This window comes from Elephantulus edwardii, unplaced genomic scaffold, assembly GCF_000299155.1.
Source record: "Elephantulus edwardii isolate Elephantulus edwardi_28Jun2011 unplaced genomic scaffold, EleEdw1.0 scaffold00005, whole genome shotgun sequence".
NCBI lineage: Eukaryota > Metazoa > Chordata > Mammalia > Macroscelidea > Macroscelididae > Elephantulus > Elephantulus edwardii.
The window spans coordinates 30269676-30281528 of NW_006399755.1; the positions used below are offsets into that span (position 1 = coordinate 30269676).

The 11853-nt window shown below is 39.1% G+C and overlaps 1 protein-coding gene across 1 annotated transcript in view; it reads right to left on the reverse strand.

Moving 5' to 3' along the window:
• The window catches only part of INADL (InaD-like (Drosophila)), a 462714-nt gene that overhangs the window by 18728 nt on the left and 432133 nt on the right, over positions 1–11853 (reverse strand). The window contains exons 38-41 of the mRNA XM_006879774.1: positions 9749–9863; positions 9027–9064; positions 3561–3683; positions 2744–2848 (exon numbers count right to left, since the gene is read on the reverse strand). Coding sequence (XP_006879836.1) covers positions 2744–2848; positions 3561–3683; positions 9027–9064; positions 9749–9863 — 381 coding nt within the window. The remainder of the gene's footprint in view (positions 1–2743; positions 2849–3560; positions 3684–9026; positions 9065–9748; positions 9864–11853) is intronic.

Genomic DNA, 11853 nt, shown 5'->3' on the forward strand with positions numbered 1-11853 from the left:
AAAACTTCTGATAGATACTTTAGGCTACCAAGTTATATCCAATCAAGGTCTTACAGCAATTATTTAGATAAAAGAGCTGATCCAGGACTCTATATAAACACACACACACACACACACACACACACACACACACACACGCGCGCGCGCGCTAAAAATGCAAAAGTAATTAATTGGGAATGTTTGAAATGATCCCCAGCAGTCAGCTAAATCTCAACTGGTCAATAACTTAACTCACTATAAGAAGCCACCAGTTAAATGACTAGACTTTAAGGGGAGAAATATTTGCCCCCCATATTACATCTAACAAGTTTTACTAAAACCGGCAGAAGTCCTGGTTGTCTTTCCTCTTCCCTCTTCTCTCCAGGGAGTCTGCTGACTCAGATGATAATCTTCCCTGTGTAATCAACACTGGCTGTTTTGCATGGCATACTGTCAAGAAATCTTTTCTGCATCATCAGACACTTATCTGACCTTTCCTACTATTTTGCCAATGGGATGGCTATCTTGGTAATAAAAAAACCAATTACCTAGTGGTAAGTCAGCTGTGATAATTATACTGATGGTTACTTCATGCGCATCATTTTAATGAAAACACACTATGTAACTGGCAGACACTTAATGCAAGACTTAAAGAGTTTCTTGTGCTATATACCTAAAGCCTTTGTAGCACATTTTTTCCATATCTACAATTGGGCAGACGACAATTGTAATAATTCCGAAGAATTCCACTTATCTTCAACTAGCATACATCAGAAAACAACAACACCAACTAATGTGATCAATGCTAGTAAACATTATGAAATCAACAGTTACATGTTCTTCTTAAAATATAGAACCAAACCAAGCCCACTGCCATTTAATAGATTCCGTCTCATAATCAATCTCTTTCAAATTTCTGAGACTGTAAATCTTAAGAATTAAATTTAAGATTAAATTCTTAAGGAGAAGACTGTCAATCTTTCTCCTTTGGAGTGCCTGGGAGGTTTGAACCGCTGAACTTCTTGTTAGTAGGAGTGCAACACGTAACCTAAGATCACTTTCACTTATTATACTTTTTATATTTAGCTACTGCTACATTTAAAATAGCTTTCTCTTTTTGGTGAGGAATAAGGAGATGAACAAATTATACCAGTGCATTAAAATAGCAATAACACTAAATGTTGCTAATGGAAATAACTTTCCCCCCCTTGTCATAGTTAGCTGAGTGGTAAGGAATCATGTTGCCAATGCAATGGTACATGGTTCAAATCAACCAGTTGCTTCCTAGGAGAAAGATGAGCAATCAACTCCCATGCTATTTATTGCCTTTGGAAATCCACTGAAGGGGTGAGCTATGGGTCGGTTCTGACAAAATAGTTACAATAAGAACAATATTTTAAGAGGAAATAACTTTGTCTTAAAAGTCCACATATATAATAGTGTTCATAGGGTCACTACATGAGGTACTCAACTTGAAGGCACCTAACAACAACAGTTCACCACTCACAAACTGGAGCATTGCACTTGGAGTACCTCTAGGGGTCAGCATAACATGAAGGAAGCACCCACACAGCAAATACTAAAATGCACACATTCTATTCCGTAGGGTGGAACAATGGTTGAGGCCAGGACAGAAGGAGGGGCATGAGGTAGCAATATAACTTTCCATGGAAAATGTGGACAAGAAGGAGTGAGGCAGGGAGTAGAATCGATGGCCAGTCCACACTGTGATAAGATTCCCATTTAGCATTAACTTCGAGACCCAAATAATATAAATTTGGCTTATCATGTAAACTCCATGGAAACTATTGGCAATATTTTCCTAGTTCTCTTCATAAATGCTGAAAATCATTTGCTGTTTTAATGACTGTTTTGGCACTTTGTACTTAAACTATTGAGATGCTAAAAGTAAAAGCACCATAAATTGGTTCTCCCAAATGTAATGGTTTTTCAATTCAAACCTCTTATTTTATGGCAAGAATTATCTGAATGGCTGGTTATGCCTCTCTCTAAGCTACAAAATGGTGGGGTTTATAGTCTTTTATCATAAATCACTCAGCAGAAATACAGGGATTATAAATATACTTTTTTTTTGGTGGTGGTGGGGGGAATCTCATTAACGACACTCACTGCTAGTATCCTGCCTCCTACTCACAGCATGGCATCAATCTCAGAGATATTTGAAGGTCATAACATAAGCGGAGGTCATTAACAGTACAGGTTGCTTTTACTTCCTACTATGTTTCCTCGTGCCTCCAGACAATACTCTTGGGGACCACGGCTGATAAATAATTGTCTGTCTTAGTTGATGACTACTACGAAGTGAGAATTTAGCAGTGGTGGGATCATTTGTGCTATGGGAAAAGCAGTATTGTGTTTTTCCCTCTCCTTTATAGGGAGAGGATAAAATAGCACATTGTAGTTCAGGAACCGTCTTTGGGCATTAAAAAAAAAATAATTTCCTATTCCTTGCAAATTCTGATTTACAAAAGAATGCTGGAAGCTAAAAGCCTTGTTGATTTATCATGTGAGGCAAAGAGTAATTTTTCTCCCCTTGTTATGCTTTCATATAATCATGCTCACTGCCTGTATGGGTGGCATTAAAGAATTTCTGAATAAAAATAATAATTTCTTGCTTTCAACCTTCATAATTCACATCAGCGAGCACCCTGCTGGGTGGTGATGCCTCCTGCCAGTGACGCTCAATCTTTCATGCACGCCACTTATCTGCCTTGTGCAGCTGCGTCTCCACTGACGGCAGTACCTGCAGGATAATGCGCCCATAGGCGTTCTTCAGTAGATTAACCACGTCCCCGTGAGACAGCCCATCCAAAGGTTGCCCATTAATGCTGACAATCCGGTCTCCAACCTGGAAGCACAAAAGTGGTAGAAAATCACTATCATTAGGAAAAATTAAATTTGAGAAGAATGCTTCAAATTCTTTGTAAGTCATATTCCTATTTGCAGCCATTGGGACGACGCTGTTCTTCTACTCTTTACACATGTTCAAGAAGCAAGGGGGATTTTTATGGTTTTCCTCAAATAAAAGCCAATCAGAGAAACGAGAAGGGGGTCAGACTAAACTATTAAAAGGCACCGAGGCCCCTTTTGTATGACGGCGTCAGACATCCATTTGCTAGCAATAGTGGGGTGCACAAATCAACCCTTCAATAAAGCTCTAATGAGGAAGGCAAGTATTTTTGGCTTTATTTTTCTACCAAAATTAAGATTAAGGGGAAATAGGGAAAAAATCATTAAAAAGCCTCTTTTATTTGAGGCACAAGTGTAAGGTCAAATCTCTGGGTTGAAAATCCACTTGAAGTATAATGAGGTGCTAAAAGAATATGAGAGGCTTTGCAGATAAGCTGCAATTTCTTCTCTCATTGAGACACTTGATAGAAACAATATTTTTATATGCCCAGAGACCTAACGAATTTCAAGTATAAACTTTCTGTAATGCATTCTGCCCTCAGCGTGGGTCTCTGATGGCTATTGGAATTCAGACTTTAAACAAATTGTCCATGGCAGCAACTTCCCCTCCCACATGCTGTCAGCACTTCAACCGTGTCCCTCTTGTTTACCTTAAGCTTCTGCGTACGTGCTGCCACTCCACTGGCCTGAATCATGGCAATAAATATAGGGATCTCTCCTAGGGGACTTCCTTTTCCTCCAGCAATACTGATTCCAAGGGCATCATTGACGTCCTAAAAAAAGGAGGCAAGCATGATGGTTATATATTTAACCTTAATTTATTTCAAAATTCACAACCTGTTTGTCCTCACATGGCTGGCAGACAAAGCTCCTTCTGTGGTACAGGCGGCCAGGATAACACAGGAGTCAAACACAGGGGCCTAAGGCTTCAACTTGAGCACTTAATTAGAAGTGAGGATCCTGAGGAAATGACTTCACCACTTAGAACCTTTACTTGTGTGCAAATAATGGGAAGGGTACCTACCACCTACCTCCCAGATGAGATGCTGGAGTCTGGCAGGTCTGACATACGGAAAAGACTCCATGAATGGCAGTCTTACCAGTAAAGGCCTCTGTGCCACTGCTTAGTTTAGTGGCCAATTTTGATACAGAGTTGGCGAGGATCTGCTCATATGGTGTTTATGATTAAACTGCCACACACATCATGCTCTTCTGGGTGTGAACAAACACACTTGGCTCTGAGAGAGCTGCATGTCTTCGTTACAACAAAGGCTCTTAGAGGACACCCACTGTAGTGACAGCACAATATGGAGAGGGAAGTAAAATGCAATGGAAAATACTCCTTAAGAGTCTTATGTAGAAAAAAAAAAGAGTCTTATGTCAGACAATGCTGCTCAATTGCATCTTAAGGAAGAGACTCAGGCATTAGTGCAGAGTTTCCACACATTTATACCATAGAGTTAGTTTAGCAAAACTGAAGAAACGCGGGACCTATGGAAGGCGGAAACCTGTCAGAGAAGGAAAACTCAGATACTTCACTGAAACAAGCCACTGCAGTGTGTGGTAAGTGCACCCTGTTAAAAGCAAGACCTGGAATAATAACGCAGACCCTTTAAGTTCCACCTCTCACAGGCATCATTATATTTTTTTAAAAAAATCATTAGAATGGATGTCAAGGCCAGTCTTAGCATGGAGGCATAAGCACATGATGCCAAAAGCCTCTTCTTGTTAGACAACAAAACACCCCAAACAAACTAACTGTCCGAGGTCTTGAAGTCTCTATAAAAATCAAAAAACAAACTGAAGTAGAGAGTCAAAATGTGGAAAAGCAGTGCATAAAGTGAATTTTCTTTTTCCTCTCTAATAACTTTGCTATGAAGGGGAGTCTCACTCAAGGAGTGGCTAAAACTCTGACAGAAGCACCATCTTTCTGACCAGATCACCAGGAAAAAGAGGAACTAGTGGCTGCAACTAAATCCCCTGCTATAGTCAAGTCCAACTCATAATGACCCTCCCACCAGGAAGGCTGTAAATCTTTGTAGAAGAAGGCTGCTATCTTTCTTTTGAGGAGTGGTTACTGGATTTGAATTGTCAAGTTTTCTGTTAAAAGATCAAAACGTTGTGTGCTCTACCATCAGGCATTCTTCATGGCTCAAAAGTAGGGGAGAAAATCAGAGTGGAAAGAATAGGAGAAGTTCTTCCATATATAAACTCTTCAGGCATAATTTCCAGTTATACATGTGTGGGATATACAAAAACCAGCACAGCAGAAGCTTAGAAAACTGAACTGATTTGAACCACTTTCCGCAAAAGATGAGGTAGAGCTTGTCATGTGAACCTACCCAGGTTGATTACTAAAACAAAAGCAACATTCTTCAGAGTTTACATATTATAACATTCACAAGGTCTAGGACAAACCTTTACATTATTCAACAGACAGTGGACCAGAAATATATGACCAATTTTGCTCTTAAGTTTACTTTAAAAATATGTTATTGTTATGTGCCATCAAGTCACTTGCAACTCATAGCGACCCTATGTATAAGAGCCCTAAACGCCGTTCTATCCTGTGCCAACCTAACTGTCTCAAACACACTCATTCCCACCACTCCACTCACAGAATCGATCCATCTCATCGAGGGTATTCCTCCCCTGCGTCATCCCTCCACTCTCCCAAACATGATGTCCCTCTCCAAGGACCAGTCTCTCCTTGCAACATGCCCAAAGTATGTCAGACAAAGCTTCAGGATCTTTGACTCTAAGGAGCATTCTGGCTTCACCCTTTCCAGGAAACCTGTTTGTTTTCCTAGCAGTCCATGGTATATTCAACACTTTTCTCCAGCACCACAGCTCAAACGCATCAATTCTCTATCATCCCTATTCACTGTCCAACTCTCCGATGCATAGCATGTAATTGCAGACTATAGCCTGGATCAGGCGCACCTTAGTCTCCAGGCTGACATTATTGTTCTTCAGTACTCTTGAGAGGTCGCTCATAGCTGACTTTCCCAATACAATTGGTATCCTGATTTCCTGGCTGCTGTTACCAAGAGTGTTGACTATGGAACCAAGTAAACTAAAACTATTAAATATCTCAATCTCTTCATACTGATGCTGCCAATTGGCCCAGTGATGAGAATATTTGTTTTCTTGATATTGAAGTACATAGGACTGTTAAAAGCAGAAGTTACAATGTGTTCAGCAAATTTCTCCATTTATATAGATGTCAACATGTGGCAATTATGACCTAAATGTCAGTGGAGTGGCGGCTGTAGAGTCACCTGAGTGGTTTCAAGGGTTCTGCAGTTCAAATTTATCAGTCTGTATCTTAAAAACCATAGAACAAAGTATGTATGATTATACCTCAAAGAAGCTGAAAAGAGTTAAAAGACTCACAAAAATATGATTTGGAATATCGTCCACATAAGCATGAGAGATTATTCTTAATGAGCAGTCCACAGTGAGTTGGGCTGCTAACCCCGAAACTGTACTTCTCTGGTGGTTTGAATCTACCAGCTGGGGAGAAAAATAGAAAGTCTCCCCCTTTTTCAATTTATAACCTAGGACACCTCATGGAAGGTCACTGTGAATTCACACCAACTCAACAACAGTGACAGCGAGTCATTAATAGTAGCCTTTGTGTTGTCACATCACATTTATGTTACTGTTATTAGCTGCCATCGAATCAACCTATAGCAACCCTGTACCTGCAAGACCGAATAACGACAGGGCCATAAGACCGTTAGATCACTTTTCCAAAGTATTTGGGCCTTATAGTTTCTTTTTTAAATTTTTTATTATTTTGTATGTGTACTGTCAAATCGGATCTGACTGGTACAGGAGGAGACTGCCCCTCCTCCAGCAGAGCGTCGGGTGGATTTGAACACATACCTCTGGGATTGCAGTGCAGCTTCTTGCCACTAGGCCACCAGAGCTCCCTTGGGTCTTACAGTTTCTAAATGCATCAAACTACATCCAAAATGGCAAGATGAATCTCACTATGAATTTTCTGTGTGTATTACATGTGAGAGAATAGGCTTGATAAGAACAGGCCTTCATCTGACATACTTTGGGCATGTTGCAAGGAGGGACTGGTCCTTGGAGAACGACATCATGCTTGGCAGAGTAGAGGGGCAGTGAAGGAGAGGAAGACCTTCGATGAGATGGATTGATTCTGTGACTGGAGTGGTGGGAATAAGTGTGTTGAGATGGCTAGGCTGGCACAGGATAGAACAGCATTTAGAGCTCTTATACATAGGGTCCCTAATGAGTTGCAAGCGACGTGATGGCACATAACAACAACAACAACAACCCAAACCCACTGCTTTTTAGTCAATCTGACTCCTGGTGAACCTCTATTGAGTTTCTGAGGCTTTAAATCTTAATGAATAGAGACTATTCTCCCAAGAAACAACTGGTGGGTGAAAATTGACAACCTTTTAGATAACCCAACACTTAACCAAAAAATACCACCAAGCTTCCTTGAAAATAACCACTGAAACACAACAAGCTGTTATACTCTAAATCTTGAAAGGTGGAGAAATCTGACTTTGTGGAATTACTGTTTCTAAAGAGAAAATGGAAATTAAGGGACTTGCCAAAGGTTTAAGAGCTAATAAATGGTGAATGTACCTCCACAGATAGCCAAGCTGGATAGCACTTTCCTCTAGTTAAGCTATGACTAAAGCAAGACCATAAATTATTACTACTTCTTGAATCCCAAATTTATAGCAAATTGATCAAAACAGTTGTCTTTACTTCTCACAAGAGTGTGAAAATCTGGTCATGAGGAGTTTATGAACTGAAATGCATCCTGCAGAGTCTTCCCAGCAGCGTGACTTAGCTGAGTTCTGGTGGCATAATGCTGAGCTGATAATGGAAACGTCAGTGGTTTGAATCCACCAGATGCTCTACTGGAGAGAGCTGAGCAGGCTCATTCCATAGATTTATAGCCTCAGAAACCCGAAGGAGGGTTGCCCTGCGTCAGAACTGATGTGATGACAGAGTTTTCGTTTCGGTATCAAAGCCTTTAACAATAAAGTGTGGCTTTTTACCCAATAATTTAATTTGCAAGAATTAATCCAAAACAATGACCCTGGAGGACATTATGCTGAGTGAAATATCTCAGTCACAAAGGGACAGATATTGCATAGGGCCACTGTTGTAAAATAGGACTGACATCAGGGTTGAGAGAAGACAGAAAAGGAGGGGAAGAATGAGGTATATTGCATTGAAACAGATGAGGGAGAGAACTGTTTAAAAGGGGGATATATGAATGGGTATTCTTATCATTACATAAGTCCAGAGTGAAGACTGCATTGTGGAGTGGACTTGGGGTGAGGGATTGCCTAACAGTGAAAGAGTTTTTCTTTCTTCTTTTCAAGGAGAAGAGTAAATTGGGGGGAGAGGTGGATAGGGAGAAAAGTGCAACAATGAATGACTAGAAACCCTAAGTTTCTGTAAACTTTCATTAAAATTAATAAATAAAAATTTAAAAAGAGAAAAAAAAGAATTAGTCCAAAACAAACACAACACTCCAAACAAACAAAAATAATTAATTCTGAAGAAATTGTCTATTATATGGATAAAAATTAAAATCTAAATATGTTTTTCTATTGAAGAAATAAAAAGTTTTAGAATAGGCTAATAATTCAATAAGAGGATTGTGATTAAGAAAACCACAGTACTTTCACATGATCTAATAGTAAGCAAATAACAAAAAAAATGCTATATATGCTTTCAAAAATTACTTATTGGCTTATGTAAAATTTCATGCTGCAAAGTGAGAAAGACAAGCCACAGGATTGTGTCCCAATATGAGACCATGTTTTGTTTTATAAAATTTAAACATGCACACATATGCACGAAGTGGAGCGGATAAGCATGTGTCAAAAAATTCACAGTGGCTATCTTTTGCTTAAATGTATTTTTCTTTGTAACATAAACAAATATTTTAAATGTTTATGAAAATGTTTGTTTATGTTACAAAGACTGTATATTCACATCAGTAACTTGAAAGCACACAAAACCATGCAGTAAATTTTACTAAGGAATGCATGTGTACTTTATGCAAAGCCAGCACAAATCAGGAAAACAAAGCAGAATAATGGACTTACTCTGATTATCTCAACAGTCCGTGGGCCTGTATCTGTGCCTATAAAAAAAATGAAGCAATACAATTAATTCTTTTTAATAAAAGCTAATACATTTTGGATGCACTAATACTTTATGAGAGTAGTAACACTCTTTAGACTTTTCAAGAAAGAATACTAGGGTAAGTAAACATTTTCCTTTTCTCAGTGTCTAACCTGGAAATCACAGAGATGAGAGCTGTGTCCTATATTACAATGAAATCCTCACTGTCTGACACAGAGTCGCCATAATCTTTTTGTCTGACTGCAGGAGCAGCTGCCTGGAACAAGGTGAATAAATGGCTTGGAGGGTGGGCCATTTGTGCTTCATTGTACAGTTTTCTGCCTTCATCAAAGATAGCCCTCTACCTGATAAAGGACTTCAAAAAAAGCCCCTCACTCTACCTTGTCCTCAGCCTGCCTCAATGATTTGCAGGTTATTAACTTTTTTATTTGGAAATGACTTTACTTTATTATGTACATTGATTTTCTGCCTTTTTCATGTGCATTTGTACAAAGTTAAAGGCACACCCCCCAAACAAATCTCTATACGCATTTACTTTCTTTAGAATAGATTCATCAGACAGTTTGAGGCTATATGGTCAAATACAAAGATTTAAAAACATTTTCTTGAAGGTGGAAAGATTGCTCATAAAAATAGTAGCATTTAAGTATTAGGTAACAAGATAGTTAAATATAAACAATACCTGAATTTTGGGAGGAAGGGCTGGAAGCTCTCTTAGGGCCGACCAGGCTCTGTAGACTGGTGATACAAGGTGTGATCGAAGGAATAAAGAAGTTGTGTGTGCTGGGCTGACTCCCCTAAAAAGAAAATACAGTGTTCAACTTTTAGAGACTTTGACTTTAAAAAAATTTCTTCTACTTATTATCTTTGCTTCTAAAATCCTGTTACTTATTGTTGCTGTTGTTATGTAACTTCAGTCAGAACTGACTCATAGCTGACCCTCCTGGAGGTTTGCAGAGGCTGTAAATCACGTGAAAAGAGACTGCCCATCTATCTTGCTGCTGAATTCAAGCTGCAGTTCTTTGGGTAGGAAGTGCACGTCCTTACCAACCAGCCCACTAGAGCTCTCTTGTTAATTTTTAGTTACAGAAAATTTGAAGAAGCCAAAGAAGAAAAAAAAAAGAAACACTCAAACTTCATTTAAAATTAAGAGATAACATATGTAGGAAGCAATGTTTTATCATTTGATATATTCCTTGATATATTTTATGTCAATCATCAAGACAAAAAACACTCTTTTAACTCTCTTCTTTGTTGTTGTCATTCTTTAAGATAAAAAGAAAATCCTTAGGCAGCTACATGATTCATAAATGAACACAATATGTTCAATATCACAAAATGCTATTTAGAGTTCCTTAGGTGGTGGTTGTTGTTATGTGCCGTTGAGTCACCTGCGACTCATAACAACAGCCCTAAATTCTGCTCTGTCCTGTGCCCATCACACTGTCTCCAGTATACCCATCCCGATTACCCCAGCCCCTCAGAGAGGGCCTTTCCCTTCTGCGCTATCCCTTCACACTCCCAAGCATGATGTTCCTGTCCAAGGACCTGTCCCTCCTTACAACCTGTCCAAAGTATGTCCGATGAAGCCTCGGGATCCTTGCCTCCAAGGAACATCCTGGTTTAACCCTCTCCAGAATGAATCTGGTTTTTTTTTCCTTAGTAGTCATAGATGGTACACCAATTGATATATGTCAGCTAACAGATGCTTCCCTGGACGTGCTCACCAAGTTGAGCCAAGAAATCTGGAGAACAACCACTTGGCCAAATGACTGGAAGAGATCTATATTTGATCCCATTCCAAAGAAGGGTGACCCAACAGAGTGTAGAAACTATAGAACAATATCACTGATTTCACATGCAAGCAAGATTCTACTGAAGATTATCCAAAAATGACTGGAACAGCACATCAGCAGAGAACTGCCAGAAGTCCAGGTTAGGTTTAGAAGGGGTCGTGGTACTAGGGATATTGTAGCTGATGTTAGATGGATCTTAGCTGAAAGCAGGGAATACCAGAGGAATATATATCTGTGTTTCATTGATTATGCAAAGGCGTTTCACTGTGTGGATCATAACAAACTGTGACTGACTCTGAGAAGAATGGGAATCCTAGGTGGTACAGCTGCTTAATATGCTGGCTGGTAACAGAAAGGCTGGAGGTTCTAGTATCCCAAGAGACACTCTGGAAAAAAGACCTGAACCCCCGTCATTGAAAACCTGTACACAGTTCTGTTCTGACACTCATTGGGTCATTGAGGCTACAACCAACAGTTATTTTTCTATAACCCCCTTTTATTTTTTATCATTTACTAACACTTCTCTAAAGGAACATTGAAAATGAACGCTAACTGAACCAACAGGAAACCTCAATTGTAGGCAAAAGCAGCAATTAACAATTGGAAAAGATCTGCTTTGGGAAAACACGCACTTTTTAACAGATCTTCCTGATTTCAGAAATACTTCTGTCTCATTAACTATACTTTCATTATGTTCTCATTTGAATACATACATACATAATAGAGCTCTACAATCAGTGTGTAATCACTTTATGGGTAACGGCTACTAACTGAAAACCATGGACAATAGTACATACAAGCTCTTCCTAATGTAGAAAACACCACCATCAATAGTGAAGATTAAAATGTTTTTTACCATATTATCAAAACTATGCCTAATTGTTTCCTAAAATAGGTCTTCAAAAATCCTATGAATAACAGCATAACATAATTTCATTAGCCAATGAGCCTTCAGGTTGGGAGGCACTCAAAATGAGGAGAAATAGCTCTA